Consider the following 17492-nt stretch of genomic DNA (forward strand, 5'->3'; position numbering starts at 1 on the left):
CAAGCTCACAAAATCCGTATCAGTTTGTCTTCTCCTCTCTTCTGCCGATAGATCTCCAAAAATTCCATTTTAGAGTATAAATGCACCCCTCCATCCAGCAGATCCCTCCATTTGTATGAGGGGTTGGGCTTCTACCACCATCCCTTGATGGATGGATGATGGATGGATGATGGATGGATGGATGGATGGATGGATGGATGGACGATGGATGATGGATGGATGGATGGATGATGGATGGATGATGGATGGATGATGGATGATGGATGGATGATGGATGGATGGATGATGGATGGATGATGGATGGATGGATGGATGGATGGATGGATGGATGGATGGATGGATGATGGATGGATGATGGATGATGGATGGATGGATGGATGGATGGATGGATGGATGGATGGATGGATGGATGATGGATGGATGGATGGATGGATGGATGGATGGATGGATGATGGATGGATGGATGGATGGATGGATGGATGGATGGATGATGGATGGATGATGGATGATGGATGGATGATGGATGATGGATGGATGGATGGATGGATGGATGGATGGACGATGGATGATGGATGGATGATGGATGGATGATGGATGGATGGATGATGGATGGATGGATGGATGGATGGATGGATGGATGGATGGATGGATGGACGATGGATGGATGATGGATGGATGATGGATGGATGGATGGATGGATGGATGGATGGATGGATGGATGGACGATGGATGGATTAATGATGGATGGATGGATGGATGGATGGATGGATGGATGGATGGATGGATGGATGGATGGATAGATGGGAGGATGGATGGATGGATGGATGGATGGATGGATGGATGGATGGATGGATGGATGGATGGACGATGGATGGACGGATGGATGGATGGATGATGGATGGATGGATGGATGGATGGATGGATGGATGGATGGATGGATGGATGGATGGATAGATGGGAGGATGGATGGATGGATTAATGATGGATGGATGGATGGATGGATGGATGGATGGATGGATGGATGGATGGATGGATGGATAGATGGAGGATGGATGAACGGATGGATGGATGGATGGATGGATGGATGTATCCAGCCCCACCAGTGCAGCAGAAGCTGAGAGCCACTGGGTGGGGAAGGGCTGGTGAACAAATCACCTGGTCCTCAAGGCACCTGAGTCCTGGTACTCTTGAGTTGGCATCCACCACCCCATGATGGTCCTGACCTTCTGATACCCCAGCTCCTTGCTGCCCTGGCTACATCCCTGTTGTGACCCCAGCCTCTCAATGCCCCCAGCCCCATCTCCAGCACCTTGGTGCCACCATCTCCATGTTCACTGTGCCTCCAGCCCCTACACAACCCTGTCCCCAGCCTTTATGGTGTCCCCATTCCCATCCCTGCGGTGCCCCCCACCCCTCGCTGTCCCTCTCCCCACACACGGTGCCCACTCCCCAACCCAGACTCTCAACGTCCCCATCCCCAGCCCCACAGTGCCCCCAGGGCGGAGATGCAGAACGGACAGACAGCTGGACGCGGGGGAAGTCCCTGCTTCTCCGTTTATTACCAAGCAGCCTTCGTTTAAAAAAAAAAAAAACAAAAAAACCAAAAAAAAAAACCAAAACAAAACAAAAACAAACACAGACATACAGACAGGCAGAGGCGGCCCGGCGGGGCGGGGGCCGCCCGCCCATGGTTTTTGTTTGGTTCCTGACACCAGAGAGGTTCAAGTAGCCGAAAAAGGTTCAAGTTCACCATAAGGCACTTTAAAGCCATGACGGGAGCAGAGCCCCCTCCCCGGCCCCATCGCTCCTGCCGGCACCCCATGGCACACGTGGGGGCCGGGCAGCGCTGGTGGTTGGCAGCGGAGGGGCTGTGGGGGGGAATATATTACATCATCTTTTTAAATATAGATAAAACTCTTATTTGTAGACAAATAGTGCCGGTCCCCTCCACCCCCGGGGAGGCTGCGCCCTGCGGGGGGCATGTGCAAAGGACAGAGGGGTGACCGTGGGGGCCCGGCCACCCCAGGGAAAGGGAGGGGTCCCACAGGGCCAGGGGGATTTCAGAAGGGGAAAAGGGTCCGGGGGGGGCCGGGGCTGCCCCGCACCCGGGTGGGCTCACCCGAATAGTGCAACCAAGAGAAAGCAGCCGGGAGTGCAGGGGCGAGGGGGGCTCGCCGGGGGGGGGGCTGCTCGGAGTGGGGAGGTGGGGACAAGCTATGCACAGCGTAGGGCAGTGCCCCCCTCCACTGGAGAGGATGGGGGGGGCTCTCCCCACCTGGGGGGGGGCCTTGGTCCATGGGTGCCCCTGCCCGGTCCTGGCATCCACGAGGGGTTTGGTGGGGGGACATCCAAGTCCCGATCCCCCCATCACCCACCTTGGGCATGACCAGGTGGGCCCGGGCACGGTGGTGGGGGGGGGGTGATAGGGGCCCCCCACCCCCTTGTGCAAATCGGCCGAGGGGATTTTCCCCCTTTGCATAACTAGGAATGAACCGTGACGGGAAAAACAGGAACAGAAACCCCAGTGGGCACGGCACAGCTTGGCATGGAACGCCACGACACCTGCCCATCGCATCACCCCTACGCCGTCTCCACCGGCACGGTGCCATCCGGCTGCGGCCCTTCCTCACCCTCCTGCTCCTCTTCCTCCTCCTCGGGCTGCCCTGGAGCCCAGTAGCGGGCAATGGAGAGGCGCAGCCCCTCCAGGCGCCCATTGGAGAGGTCGAGGCCCGGGGGCCCGGTGGGCGGCGGCGTTGGTTCGTCGCGGCGGCGGCGGCGCGTCCGCACCTCCAGGCAGTTCTGGCCCTTCAGGTGCCGCTGGAGGTGGTCGTCCTTGGCGAAGGCCTTGTGGCAGAGGTAGCACTCGTAGGGCCGGGCGCCTGTGTGCAGGTGCATGTGGTTCTTCAGGTCGTAGCTGTGCAGGAAGCGGGCGCTGCAGTGCTGGCAGGAGTAGGGCCGCTCACCTGTGTGCTTGCGCATGTGGATCTTCAGTTTGTCGTTCCTGGAGGTGGGACAGACAGGGAGATTTTGGCATTGAGTGGCCAACATGGCATCCAAACACCTGAGGGAGGGCAATGGCGCTGGAAGCCTGAGAGCAGGGATGCTCTGTGGGACACAGGGCTCTGGATGCTCTGTGGACACAGGGCTCTGGATGCTCTGTGGGGCACAGGGCTCTGGATGCTCTGCAGGGCACAGGGCTCTGGATGCTCTGTGGGGCACAGGGCTCTGGATGCTCTGTGGGACACAGGGCTCTGGATGCTCTGTGGGACACAGGGCTCTGGATGCTCTGTGGGGCACAGGGCTCTGGATGCTCTGTGGGGCACAGGGCTCTGGATGCTCTATGGAGCACAGGGCTCTGGATGCTCTGTGGACACAGGGCTCTGGATGCTCTGTGGGGCACAGGGCTCTGGATGCTCTATGGAGCACAGGGCTCTGGATGCTCTGTGGGGCACAGGGCTCTGGATGCTCTGTGGGACACAGGGCTCTGGATGCTCTGTGGGGCACAGGGCTCTGGATGCTCTGTGGGACACAGGGCTCTGGATGCTCTGTAGGGCACAGGGCTCTGGATGCTCTATGGAGCACAGGGCTCTGGATGCTCTGTGGGGCACAGGGCTCTGGATGCTCTGTGGACACAGGGCTCTGGATGCTCTGTAGGGCACAGGGCTCTGGATGCTCTGTGGGGCACAGGGCTCTGGATGCTCTATGGAGCACAGGGCTCTGGATTCTCTGCGGGGCACAGGGCTCTGGATGCTCTGTGGGACACAGGGCTCTGGATGCTCTGTGGGGCACAGGGCTCTGGATGCTCTGTGGGGCACAGGGCTCTGGATGCTCTGTGGGGCACAGGGCTCTGGATGCTCTGCGGGGTACAGGGATCTGGATGCTCTATGGAGCACAGGGCTCTGGATGCTCTGCGGGGTACAGGGCTCTGGATGCTCTATGGAGCACAGGGCTCTGGATGCTCTCTGGGGCACAGGGCTCTGGATGCTCTGTGGACACAGGGCTCTGGATGCTCTGTAGGGTACAGGGCTCTGGATGCTCTGTGGGGCACAGGGCTCTGGATGCTCTGTAGGGTACAGGGCTCTGGATTCTCTGTGGGGCACAGGGCTCTGGATGCTCTATGGAGCACAGGGCTCTGGATGCTCTGTAGGGCACAGGGCTCTGGATCATTGGATGGCTCAGATGCAGCTGGCTGCTGGCAGGGGGATGCTGCTGGCTGCCCCAGGCTGCTCTGGCAGTGCTTACATAGTGCAGAAGACTCTCCTGGACCTGCACCACAACCATGAGGATGAGATGCTATGGGTGCCATCAGGTATCAGGCCTTGGGTGATCTGGCAGCACTCACAGAGTGCCGAACACCCCACTGACCCAACGGCACCAGCAGCTACGGCAGAGGGACACCACCAGGGATGTTCCTGGGTCCCTCAGGTCAGCCCAGCAGCACTCATGAGGTGCAGAAGGCCCCATAACCCCACTGCACCACAACAGAACTTGCAGGGGGTGCCATGGAGGATGCCACTGGGTACCTGTGTTGGTCCAGAGCACCCATGGGGTGCAGAAGACGCTCTGAATGTGCACTGCACTGGCAGGACTGGCAGAGGGGTGCTGTGCAGAGTGCCATCAGTTTGGGCTGGCAGCACTCAGGGGATGCAGAAAACCCCATGAACCTTGTGGCCAGGCCCTGGTAGGACTGGCACAGGGGGGTGGTGCCATAGGGGATGTCATTTGGCACACATCAGGCAGGCAGAGCCCATCCAGCAGCACTCAGGGGATGCAGAAAACCCCATGAACCACACCAGACCTATGGCCAGGCCCTGGTAGGACCAGGGTGGGTGCCATAGGGGATGTCATTTGGCAGGGAGATCCCATCCAGCAGCACTCAGGGGATGCAGAAAACCCCTGGTAGGACTGGCACGGGGCGCTGGCGCCATAGGGGATGCCATAGGGCACACATCAGGTGGGCAGAGCCCATCCAGGGGCACTCACCGTGTGAACCGGACCCCGCAGACCTGGCAGGCAAAGGGTTTCTCGCCCGTGTGCGTGCGCATGTGGCGAGGCAGCTTGCCAGCACCGTGGATGACCTTGTGGCACACGGGGCACTCCTGGGGCATCTGTGAGCGCCTCTTCCTCACCAGCTTGTCGGGGCTGTCCAGCCCGGGCGCCAGCGACTCGTGGTGCAGCGAGCTCAGATACGCCATCAGGTCGGGGTCGATGGCGTCCTCGTCAGAAGGTGCCTCCTCAGGGGACAAGGGGGGCTGGTAGGGGAAGGGGAAGGAGTGTGGGGGCAGCTCCTCTTCCTCAGGCAGCTCAAAGCTGTCGTAGGGCAGGGAGAGCCCCTCGGGCAGAGGGGGTGAGGGCAGCTGGGAGGGCGGCGGGGGGCTGCCGGAGCCTTCAGCCTCAGCGGCGGGCGGCTCCTCGGCGGCGTGGTTGTTGAGCTGGGCACCGCGGGCCTGCAGGAACTTGCGGGTCTTCTTGCTGCGGCGCGGGGTGGGGCGGGGGGGCGGCGGGGCAGGCACCTCACCCTCGGGGAGGGTGGAAAAAGCCTCCAGGTAGCGGCGGGCGCGTTCGCAGTCGCCGTCATCGGGGCCGGGTGCCTCCAGCCCGCTGCCCTGCAGGATCTCCACGCAGGCAGCGATGACACAGGGGATCTCCAGCAGCCGGGCAGCGCGCAGCACCTCGCCCATGTTGGCGCTGCTGATGGTCAGCGTGGCCGTGTAAGCGAACTCCAGCAGCGCGCCCAGCGCCTCGGGCCCCACGAAGTCCAGCTCGCAGACCTCCTGGCCCGGCCCCGGCCCTGCGAAGAGCTTCTTGAAATAGCGGCTGGAGGCAGCCAGGACGGCACGGTGGGTGCGGTACTCCAGCCCCTGCGTCTTGATGGTGACATCGCAGAGCAGCCCCAGCTGCCGCTGCTCGTTCAGGCAGCTCAGCAGCTCGCTGCTGTGCTCAGGGAAGGGGATGCCGATGAGGTCGTCCTCTGGGCTGGCCATTGTCCTCACCTGCAGGGATAATAAACCCAGGGATAAGACGGGAAGACCCTGTGGAACTTCAAAACCAGCAAGCACCTTGAAACACATACTCACCCACTGGGTTCACTGACACATAAGCTACTGGTCTGCGTTTTTTGACTGGGGCAACCTCGGAGCAAAACAAAACCTCCAAAAATTAGACCACACCTCTAGACTGAGAGCAACCCCTCAACGTGCTAATAGGACCCAGACCCAATACAATTGATCAACGGACCAGGCTACCCCAGGGATAGCAGCACAATCTCCCCCGAGAGTCCCTATTGACGGGGAGGTTTGCGACCTCGATGTTGGATCAGGACATCCCAGTGGTGCAGCCACTACTAAGGGTTCGTTTGTTCAACAATTAACAGTCCTACGTGATCTGAGTTCAGACCAGAGCAATCCAGGTCGGTTTCTATCTATGATGAACTCTTCCCAGTACGAAAGGCCAATACCACAAGCAAGCCTTCGCCTTAAGTAATGAAAAAACAACTAAATTACAAAAGGCTATCACACCACACCACGTCCTGCAGGAAGGACAGGATGCTGCTTGACTCACAGAGGAACAAGCTGGGAGAGAGCGCTTGGAAGAAACACCGCAGCTGGAGCGCTGCTGCCATGAAGCCAGGGCACAAGGAACGCTGCCTGTACACGCTGGGTGGCACTGGGGTTTCAGTGGGACATGAACTGGGGCAGGCTTGGGGCCCAGGGTCTGCCTCAGTTCCCTCCATGCTGTGCAGAGGTTGGTGGGTGCAGGCCCCCCACCACAGGCCTCCACACTTCCTCCACTACCACCAGCACCCAGCCGCCCGCGCCGCCACAGCAAAGGGAGAAATCTCAGCGTGGTGCCTTTGAACGGCAGCGAGGTGCAGCGCTTCCTGTGCCAGCCCACCCACAATCCCCCCAGCCCGCTGCCACGGCCGGGCGCAGCCCCTGGCTCCCAGCAGCCCCGTCCTGGGAACACGGGCCTCGCTGGCAGAGGCATGGTGGGCGGGCGAGCGCTGGGAAGAGCACCCTGAGGGCCAGGGGGCCGCCCCGTGGAGCCCAGCTGGGCTGGGAACAGGGGCCACACTTCCTGCCACGGCAGATTAGGATCAGCACCTGTGCCACCGGTTCCTGCCCCCGCTCCTGGTCGGGACTGGGCCCCCTCCCTCCCCCTGTGCCCCAGCCCGGGGCCACTCCTCGCCCAGCCAAGCCCAGCCTGCGCCAGTCAGGCCTTTCCCACGCTGCAGCTGGCAGAGCTTGGCCTCAGCCCTAAACCCAGCACTGCTCACACTCCCACTGTGGTGCCCATGGTGCACCACCAGGGACACACGTGCAGCCAGCACAGGTGGGAAAGGGGGAGCCCATGACCCTCACAGCCCGCAGGCAGGCTGCAGGCAGCAGTGGCAGCTCCAGGGCTGCAACCTGCCCTGTGACACTGTGCCCAGCTATGGCCCTTGCAGCCAGCCAGGTGACATTGGCACTGCTGGCTGACAGTGGAATGGGAGCCCAGCATCTGCAGCCTGGGGGAGGCAGAGGCTGGTACCACCTCTCCAGTTGTGCCATGTGGCACCGGCCATGGCCAAGCCGTGCCAGGCAACACTGAGCCACACCAGGCCCATCCACCCCAAACCCACCGGGCCGTGCCAAACCACACTGTGCTGGCACTGCTGGGTGTCAGTGGAATGGGAGCCCAGCATCTGCAGCCTGGGGGAGGCAGAGGCCGGTACAACCTCTCGAGTTGTGCCATGGTGGACAGCGGCATGCGGCACCGGCCATGGCCAAGCCGTGCCAAGCAACGCCGAGCCACGCCAGGCCCACCGGGCCGTGCCAAACCACACTGTGCCGTCGGCAGGCGGGCGTGGGGGACGTGCCCCCTCTTGCCCATGGAGGGGCGGCGCGGGCGACGGCCCCCGGCGCAGGGGCCCATCCCCAAGCCGGCCGCTCCCTGCGCTTGGGCGGCCGCCAGCTGGGGCTGCCTCGGCAGGCAGCTGGGAACGGCCCCGGAGCAACCGGCTGCGGAGCCGCCCCAGCCGCTGCCGAGCAGGCCCGACCGGCAGGGCAGGCGGCAGCCGCCCCTGAAACCGGGAGCCAGCAGTGCCGACCGCCTGGGATGCTGGCGCCAGCAGCCGTGGCCAAGCCCCCCTGGCTGGCAGGAGCCCATCCCGGCACTGGTTGAGGTCCCCTGTGCCTGCCGAGGTGGGGGTGATCGGATTAGGGGTGATTAAACCATCAGGGCCCCCGGAGCCAACAGGCAGTGACAGCCCCCGGTGGGATTAGGCAGGATTAGCTGCAGGGGCAGGATTAAGCAGGGGGGTAAGTATCCCATGCCACAGCTTGGGCAGCTGGAGAGGGGTGACAGGGATGGGGCACCTGCCATGGGTGGGCCAGAGCCCCACGGACCCCCAGGACTGCCACAGGCAATAGTCACAGGATGGGGTGGCACTGTGTCCTCCAACACTGCCTCCCCCAGTGATGGCACCAGCACAGCCTCCCTTCTGCCCTGGTGCCCACAGCACCTCCAGCCCCACGAGAAACCTGGGCACAGGGCACTCGCAAGGCTGATGGCACCCACTGGCACGTGCCTTTGGGGGTGTCTGGGCACAGGGCAGCAGCTGAGACCCCGTCACGTCCCAGCAGGTGGCACGGTGCTCTGAGCGACGGGCACCGGCCTCACCACGTCCCAGCGCAGACGGACACAGCCTCAGCGCTGCCAATGTCACACAAATCACCAGCGGAGCTCTGCTAAGGCAGCTGGGACCCCGGTGAGCAGCCACGGGGCTCGGTGCCACCAGACAGAGCTGCAGGGCTGGGGCAGGGTGGGGGCGAGGTGGCGGCGGCAGGAGGGGGATTTTCCATCGCACCAAACCGCCCCCTTTACGGCTCCTTTGCTGACACCCCCACCCCCCCGCACATCCTCCTCACTGGAGCGAAGAAGTCACATGCTGAGCGGGTGCTGCCGTCGAGGAGATCACCGCAGTGATAAGGAAATGGCAGAGGATGAGGTGTGAGGGGACAGGAGCCGCCCCCGGGCCCCCAGCATTCCCGGGCTGCTCCCGGAGGTGATGGCTGGGAGGGCACAGGTGGTGATGCCCATGGCCTCGCCATGCCAGAGCTTCCTCGGTTACCTCAGTGCTGTGGCTGGGCACGTTTTGGCTGAACTGAGGAAAGGAAAGGAAAGGAAAGGAAAGGAAAGGAAAGGAAAGGAAAGGAAAGGAAAGGAAAGGAAAGGAAAGGAAAGGAAAGGAAAGGAAAGGAAAGGAAAGGAAAGGAAAGGGGGAGTTGCTCCCCGTGTTGAGCTGGCTCCCATGCAGGGCGGGTGGCAGCAGGAACAATGTCTGCCCAGGTCACCCTGACATCCATCCCTCTGCCAGCCCAGGCTGCCTGGGACAACCACGGCAAGGCTCCACCCATGTGCCAGCTCCTCTGTGAGAGGGGTCCAGCCACCCAGGCAGGGCCATGAGCAGCGGGCTGGGGTCCCTGCAGTGCCCCTCCTGCATGTGGGCCATGCCACCAAGCAGGGATGGCACCCCGGGTGAGGGCACAGTGCACAGGGCCCGGCTTGGGGACGGTGGGAGGTGGAAAGGGGTGTCCAGTGGGGATCTCCCGACATGGAGATCGGGGAAGGAGAGCAGAGGTCCCAGGAAGCACAGTCCCCACCCCGGGCTGCTGCCGAGTGCCCCTGCTTTCGGTCACAAGAGTCACAAATGCTGTCGAGGGACTTCACAGCCCCATGGGGAGAATGAGTCACCCCGGAAGGGGAGCGCAGCGCGGAGTCGCCCTGGCCCCTCACCCCGTGGGGCCCCTCGCCCTTTGGGATCCAGGATGTGGACCCAGGGGTCCGGGCTGGGCAAGCCCCCCACCCTGCAGCAGCTGAAGCCAACTGGGAGCAGCAGGGGCCCTGGTGCCGATGGCCACGGTGTGGATGGAGGGTGGCGTGGCTGCAGGGCTGGGGCTGTGCAGCCCCTCTGTCTGCCCAGCAGGGAAGGTGGTGGCCGGGGTCTGGCTCAGCTGGTGACCCTGTAGCAAGCACATGCTGAGGGTCCCATTGCTGGAGGAAGTGGGGAGAGCAGCAGTGCTCTTTGAAAGAAGAAAAGAACAAGTAGAGACAAAAGGAAATGGTTTGGAGATGAAAGAGGATAAACAGTCCCCCACCCCATAGCACTGAGAGTGAGGCCCATGGCACTGCTCAGGCCCCCTGGCACTGGCCAGCTCACCCAGAGCTCCCAGGGACATTAGAGACCAGCACTGAGAGGGGGCTGAGCGCCGTGGCCCAGGGCTGCCTCAGTGCCCAGCCAGCACTGCACCTGGGGCCAGTGCCAGCCTGGCACAACAGCTGCCACGGAGGCTGGGCACAGGGCATCCCTGCCACAGTGGAGCAGGACTGGTGGTGTTGCCAGAGCCGCTCCTGGCATCTGTGGCAGGGACGAGAAGCAAAGTTCCCCATGCTGCCCACCCGGCCTGCTGGCACTGTGCTGGCATCCTGGTCCCCTCCTGCCGCCAAAACCTACCCCACTGCCACATCCAGCTGCCTGGCATTGCCACTCTAGGGTGTGGGCCCTGCTCTGCCAAACCAAAGTGACCCAGATCTCGCCACTCGTCCCATCCCACCCCATCCCATCAGCAGTGAGGGTGGTGTGGGGCTCAGGCAACGCCAACGTCCCACAGCCTGCTGGGGCTGAGGCAGCTGGCCCAGATCTCCCAGCGCCCGGTGCCACATTGGGTCCCCACCACCCTGGCAGCTCCCTGCACCACAGCAGCAGCGCTGGCAGGGTGGGAGTGTGGCTCACCTGCCCCGTGTCCCGGCGTGGCTCCGCGCTGCCTGGCGGCCCCGCTGGCGGCCCGCGAGTGGCAGGGAGGGGAAGGCAGGGGCAGGGTGCTGGTGCTGTGTGAACTTGGCCCCGCTCCCCGCTGCACTTGAGCTCAGGATCCCACCTCAAAAGGAGTCGACGCCCACACCCCGGGTCACGCACCTCCCAGCCCCGCTTCCCAGAACACACACGGCATTAACTCTTTGCGGCCAGTGCTGCGCCGTGGGGCGCCAACCCGGAACGGGGCAGGGGGCATCCCCTGGCCCACTCCCACGGGAGAAAATCCCCAGCGCTGCCAGGACAGGCACCCGTACCTTGAGCACGCCTTCCCCGCCACTAACACCGTCTCCAAGGCGTCTGCCCCTGCCCCCCCGTGCCGTGGCACATCACACAGGCCCTCCTCACCTTCCCGTGTGCCCCAAGGCAGGGCGCTGGGTGCTCGCCACTGGCCATGGCCAGCCCAGCCGGGCTGCCAGGGTGCCTGTGCTCGGCGGCAGCAGGGCAGGGCTGGGTGCAGCATGCTGCAGCCTGCCCGGCCAGCCCTGGAGCCACCCCCCGGTCCTATGGATTCCTGTCCTGCTCTCCCCTTGGAGCAGGTTCCCGAGATCCCCATGGGGAATGTGGGAAGGAGCGACGGCCCAGCTGGGCTGTGCTGCCTGATCCCCTCCACTCCCTGGGCAGGGGCACTCGTGGGCTCCCCAGGCCAGGCTGCACATTCATGCAATGCCCCCATAATTACACCCTCTGTGTCCCCAGCTAAACAGCAATTAGCAGCCCGGAGAGCTCGCCCCACACCCCACCACCAGCACCAGCACCCGCCCAGGCAACCCACGCCACACCAGTCAGGGGCACCGGCACTGCGGCACCCTGGCATGGCCCAGCAGGCTCCAGAGCTGGGGATGTCTGCAGCAGGCCAGGCAGAAAGGGGAAGAGCCCCACAGCAAAGCAGGGGGACAGCAAAGGGCTCAGCCCCAGCAGTGCTGACGGAAGGAGCTGGGTTGTGCAAGAGCCCCTGGGCAGGCAGTGGAGACGGGCAGAGGGGCATCACCAGCGTGCCCTCCATGGTATCCCGCTGTGCCATCACTGTGGGCCCCGTGCTGGGCAGGAGCCAGCTGTGGAGCCACAGGAGTGCCTGGAGTGCAGGCAGCACACAGCCAGCACAGGGTTGTGGGCAGCACTGCCCAGCACACTGCTCCAGGGTGCCCCAGCGGGGGGCACAAAACAGGGCACAGCCCTGGACAACATCCATGAGAGGGAGGGAGGACAGGAGGGAAGGAGGAGGGCTGTGGCACCTGCTGCCAACCCTTCCCCTGCCCTTTGTTCCCCATAAAGGAGGGGAATGGCGCCAGTCCCCCCTGGCCCAGGTGTGCCAGGTGCTAAGGGCGGGAGATAAGGTGGGCGAGGCGGGCAGGGAGGGGCACGGCACGGCATGGGCACGCAGCCCTGAGTCAGGGTTCCTACTGGTGGCCAGGATGGGGTGAGTCACCGTGGCCCCCCCACCCTGGGGGTGTTGCAACCACCCGGGTGCTGGCCACAAACTGCTGCTCGCCCTGGCTGGGGGGCATCGGGCTGGGGGGGCAGCTGGGGAGGTGCTGGCCTTTGGGGAAGATGGGCTAACCTCCATGTGTCCGTCCGTCCATCCATCCATCCATCCGCTCCACCCTTGCCTTGGCCGGTGGCACCCTGACCAGTGTCACCAGTGAGGGGACATGGCCTCATCCCAGCTCCTCTTCCAATGGCACGATGAGCAACCCCATCTCCTGCATCACATCCTGACACAGAGCAGCACCCTGACCTGCCAGGGCATGGCATGGCATGGCCACATGCTTGCCCAGGGCAGATGTGGCCTCTGTGTGTTACCTCTGGCCAAGGAAGGAAGGAAGGAAGGAAGGAAGGAAGGAAGGAAGGAAGGAAGGAAGGAAGGAAGGAAGGAAGGAAGGAAGGAAGGAAGGAAGGAAGGAAGGAAGGAAGGAAGGAAGGAAGGAAGGAAGGAAGGAAGGAAGGAAGGAAGGAAGGAAGGAAGGAAGGAAGGAAGGAAGGAAGGAAGGCTCTGCCAGCCACCAGCAGCCTGGGACAGGCAGGCTCACCTACAACTGGGCCTGCTGGCTGGCCCCAGGGTGAGCTGGCTCTGGAGCTGCTGGCCCCGCAGCACAGTCACGGGAACCCCTTGGAGGGCAGCCAGACCCCCTGGGTCCCACTGTGCTGCACAGCCCGAGGGGCCCCCCCCAGCTGGTGGCACCTCCTACTCACAGCACCTCGGGGACTGAGCATCACCAGTGGCACAGGCTGTGCCCCCAGCGCTCCATCCTGGCACCAGGGTGGCGCTGGTCCCGGTGGGGTCACCTGGCAAGGACAGTGCCGGCCCACAGCCCCCCCTCCACACCCTCCAAAATAGCCCGGCTTCCGCCCCCACGGCAGCTGCCTGCTGCCAGCTCCCCGCTGCCCACGGCTGATCCCGGGGAGGGAAGGGGGGCAGGAGATTCTAATCCCCCCCCCCAGCCCCCCCCGAGCCCACACAGCACCGACAGCCGGGCCGTGCCCGCCGCGGCCACGCCAACCCACAGAGTGGCACCGAGGAGACCCCAGCCAGCCCTGCAGCAGGGGGAGGGCAATGCCCCAGGGCTCCGCAGGGCAGCAGGCATGGGCAGCCTCTGTGGAGCCCCTCTGTCCCCAGGGCCCACCGTGATATCCACACCACAGCAGCTGCCTTGTGCCACCCCAGCAGGGCACGAGGGGCTCGGTTTCCTTGGTTCCCTTTCTCTTCCTTGCAGTGGGGCTGGCAATCCCCCTGCCCACCCTTGCTATGGCTCCAAGTCCTGTGTGCCCTGATGGTTGCCCAGGGGAGGGGAATCAAAGCAAAACTGCTGGGGTGTCACTGTACCCAACGAATGGCAGCCAGCACAGCCACATTCTCCACCCTGCTGGTGTTCAGTGTCGGCAGTGCCTGGCACCCACCTTGCCCGGGACCCCGAGCCTGGCAGCAGGACCCCCTTACCCACTCCCCACTCCAGCTGCTGCCCACGGGGCCTGGGGACATGACAGAGACAGCTGGGCAGAGTGGAGCACACAGTGCAACCGAGGCTGCCGGGAGAGGCCAGAGCTCGCCTGACCTACTTCTCCTTCCGCATCACCTGCTTTCATTTTCCCTCACCCGGGCTGGTCCCCCTGCCTGCCCAGGGCTCCATCAAGTCATGCCAGAAGCTCTGGGGATACAAATCACCCGGGCACCATGGCTCCCACTGCACCATCCTGCATGTCAACCGACCTGCCCAGCCCTGGGCACAGGCTGTGCCCGGGTGCACTGAAGGTCATCGGCCACAGCCCCGGCACCACCACCTCCCTCCCCTGCCTGCATGGCTACCCAAGCGCCATCTTCCTGGCACGAAGCGAGTTTGACGGGTCTCAGCCCAGCCCCTCACCAGGTCCTCTGACCGCCCTGGGGCTTGCTGGGGTGTGGACATGCAGCTCTCGGGGCATGTCAGGGACGCCGGTGCTGCCACGGGGAGCCAGGCGGGCGCCAATCCTCCAGACGGGGCGGCCGCTCCCACCGGCACCCTGCCTGCTCCCGCCGTGGAGTTACCATGGGAAGGCAGCGCTGGTGGCGCAGGGGGAGCGCAGGCTCCCGGGGGCTCCCGCCAGCAGCCCACACGCTGCCAGGAGAGATTTCTCCCTGGTTTCATCATCCGCTGCCTGCCCTGAAGGAGAAGTTCCTGCTTCACGCACGGGGCAGCAGCCGCCCCTCGAGGGCTGGGGTGCAGCGGGGGCCGCGCTGGGGCCGCAGCCCCGCCGTGCCCCTCCCGCCCCCGTGTGCTCGGGCCTGTCCCGTTCGTGCCACGTGTGCACTGAGGGTGCACGGCAGCAGCTGGCAGAGCCGCGCTGCCACAGCCCCGGGCTCAGCACCGCAGCGCTGGGGACAGCCCGCGCCCGGGCAGGGGGGCTCGGAGGGTCCCCAGGACCTGACACGGGTGTGCCCCCCCGGCACACAGCTGTCACCTCCGCACCCATCCCCGGCACAGACACTCCTAGCCCTGCTGCCCCACTCTCTCTGCTGTGCCAGAGTTTCCCCTTCTCCATGCGCCCACTTTTAAGTTTCCGAGCTCAGTCCCTCCCTCCCAGCACCAGCATCACCACCGAAGCCTTGAGCGGCCGCAGCTGCCTCGTGCCCCCGGCAGTGCCCCCGGCGGTGCCGGGGATCCCAGGCCGACCCCGTTCCTGCCAGCCCGGCTGTGGTGGGGGAAACCGAGGCACGGTGCGACTCACCCCGCGACAAAACCGGCGCTGTGTCCCCTCGCCAAGTGAACGCAGCCACGGATCGAGGGCGGCTGTGGCCCAAGACGTGGATCTGCTCCGGCGGGAGGGTAAATACCGCACCCCGCCCCGGGCAAACAGCGGCCGGGGGCAGCCAGCCAGGGGGACGAGGACAGGTACGGCAGGGCTGGGCGCACGGGGCAGAGTCCACCGGTGCTTGGCAGGTGCTACCATGACACCGATCCCGGGGGACCACTGCACAGCCGAGAAGAGGCACCCACTGCTGCTGCCCAGAGTGCCAGGGCCGGGGCTCACCAGCGTGGCACAGCGTGCTGGGACACTGGGATAGCTTCCAACTCTACCAATATGGGTGCAGAAGGGGCTCTCTGAGTTGCCTTCCTCCTGCAACGCTGCCGTCCCCATCCGGTGCGCCAGGCATGCCGCCAAGCTGCTCACCAGGTTGGGAAGGGGGGGTGGCAGCACGCAGTCACCCGTGGGACCCTGGCTGAATGGAGCAGCACCGCAACAGGACCACAGCGGAACCTTGGCAGCCGCCCCGGCACGCAGCGGGGACCTGCCGATGTCACAGATTTCCCGCAGCCCCGTGCGCAGGGACCGGGAACAGCCCACGAGTGACACCCCCCGCCCCACGGGCGACGTGTCCACCGGCTCCGGCGGCGGGCGGGGACAGAGGGGCCGTGCGGCGATCGCGTGCCAACCGTGCCCACCCGCTGCCCGCAGCATCCCGAATCAGCGCGACTCACCGCAACCGGGCGGCAAAAAGCGGTCGCCGCACCGGTCCCCGTCCCGATCCCGCTGCCGGTGGGTCGGTACCTCCGCGCAAGCCCCGCCGGTGGGTCTGTCCGCTCCCACCCACTGCCGCTCACCTGCGCACCCCGCCCGAGCCACAGACCGGTCCCGGAGCCACGGCCCCGCCTCCGCCTTCACCTGCCGCCGCCGCGCCCCGCCCGCCCCCCGGCCACTGCTGCCGCCGCCGCCGCCGCCGCCGCCGCCGCCGGGGCTCCAGGAAGCGCCCGCCCCCGCCTCCTCATTGGGCAGCGCGCCGGCGGTCACGCGTCCCATTGGTGGAATGCCCCGCCCATCAGCCCCGCCCCACCCCCCCCGGGAGGGCGGGGGTCTTGCGGGCCCGCGGGACCGGGGCGCGCGGGTGGGGGGCGGCTGAGTCAGAGGCGGTTAACGGGATCGGGCGGGGGTCGGGCCCCGGCCCGGGCAGGAGAGCACGGGACGGCCCCGCTGCGGCCCCCACCGGCGCCGAGTGCGGTGCCAGGCGCCGAACGCGCCCCGCCCGCTGCGGCCGCCGAGTGCCGGGGCCGGCACGGCACTGCCCGCTCCGCCCCGCGGACACGGGGGGGCGGGGAACCGGGCATGGAGGTGGAGGGGGGGGGGGGTGGGTAAGAACCGAGAAGTGTGCACCGAGGGAGAGTTTAGAGTGCCGGGCACGGGAAACCGTGCGTAGGGTGAGGTACGGAGGGTGGAAAGCCGAGCTCGGGGAACCGGGCACCGAGGAGCGGGCACCGGGATACTGGAGCGGCGGGCACGGGGGGATGGAGAGCTGGACACGGAGAACGTGGCACGGCGGGGAGCGGCGCAGGGAGCAGCCCCCGGTTCTCGGCGGCGCTGGAGCGGGGCGCGGCGGCCCCCAGCGGGGTGGCTCCTCCGCAGGTGCCTGGGCGCGGGCCCCGCGCAACCTGTTTGGCCGCTGCCGGCTCACAGGGAGGCAGCGACGGCCCCGGGGCTCACCTCGGCTCACCCCGGCCCCCCCGCGCCTGGCTCCGAGCGCGGCCACTGCCCGGCGCTAGCGGAAAGTGTGAGGAGCCACCGCCGCTCCGGGGCTGCCAAGGCAAACACGGCCCCGCGCAGACGTTATGTCAGTGGGCGGGGGGGGGGCCGCGCCGGGGCACAGAACGGGACCCCCACCCCTTCGCCAGGCCCCGGTACCGGGCACCTGCCGCCGCGCCTCGCCCGGCCACGCTCTTCGCTCCCCCGGCTCCGTCCCTCTGACCGTGCACCTGCATCCCCGTCCGGGGTACCGGCCCGCCAGGCTCGGGGCTTCCGCGGGGCGGAGGGGGGAACCCGCAGAACAACCTCACCCTCCGCGCGGCTGCCACCGACCCCCGGCTCCATCGCTCCCCGCCCGTCCCCTCGGGCCACGGTTCGCCATCGCCGCTGCGCTCTGCCACTGCCCGCGGCTGTGCTCCCGGTGATTCTTCTCTCCCTGCTTCCCCCGAGGCGATGCCGACGGTGCGGTCGCACTCACCTCTCCCGGCGGGGCCAAGAGCGGGGCCGGGCGGGGGCCGCGGGCTCAGCCGGGCCGGCGGCGTGGCAGGAAGGACCGGGTGGTCATCGCGGCCCGCGGCAGCCGCCTGCAGAGGGCACTGCTGGCTCCCGGAGCCGAGCCCCGTGGGCGGCACCGATACGCGGAGGGACG

General features: G+C 65.5%; 1 protein-coding gene across 3 annotated transcripts; it reads right to left on the minus strand.

The window, feature by feature from the left end:
* Positions 1 to 1612: 1612 nt before the first annotated feature.
* ZBTB7B (zinc finger and BTB domain containing 7B) lies at positions 1613 to 17354 on the minus strand. 3 transcript variants are annotated; one of them, XM_036397847.2, is made up of 3 exons: positions 17322 to 17354; positions 4984 to 5993; positions 1613 to 3001 (listed from the first exon to the last, which is right to left on the minus strand). In XM_036397847.2, the coding sequence occupies exons 2-3, from the start codon at positions 5982 to 5984 to the stop codon at positions 2581 to 2583; spliced, it is 1422 nt and encodes a 473-aa protein (XP_036253740.1). In that variant the 5' UTR covers positions 5985 to 5993; positions 17322 to 17354; the 3' UTR covers positions 1613 to 2580. The 3 variants fall into 3 exon arrangements, with proteins under 3 accessions (XP_036253740.1, XP_036253738.1, XP_036253739.1); XM_036397845.2 differs by lacking the exon at positions 17322 to 17354 and adding an exon at positions 15931 to 16013; XM_036397846.2 differs by lacking the exon at positions 17322 to 17354 and adding an exon at positions 10775 to 10949.
* Between the last annotated feature and the right edge of the window lie 138 nt (positions 17355 to 17492).

This window comes from Molothrus ater, chromosome 29 (genome assembly GCF_012460135.2).
Source record: "Molothrus ater isolate BHLD 08-10-18 breed brown headed cowbird chromosome 29, BPBGC_Mater_1.1, whole genome shotgun sequence".
Taxonomy (NCBI): Eukaryota; Metazoa; Chordata; class Aves; order Passeriformes; family Icteridae; genus Molothrus; species Molothrus ater.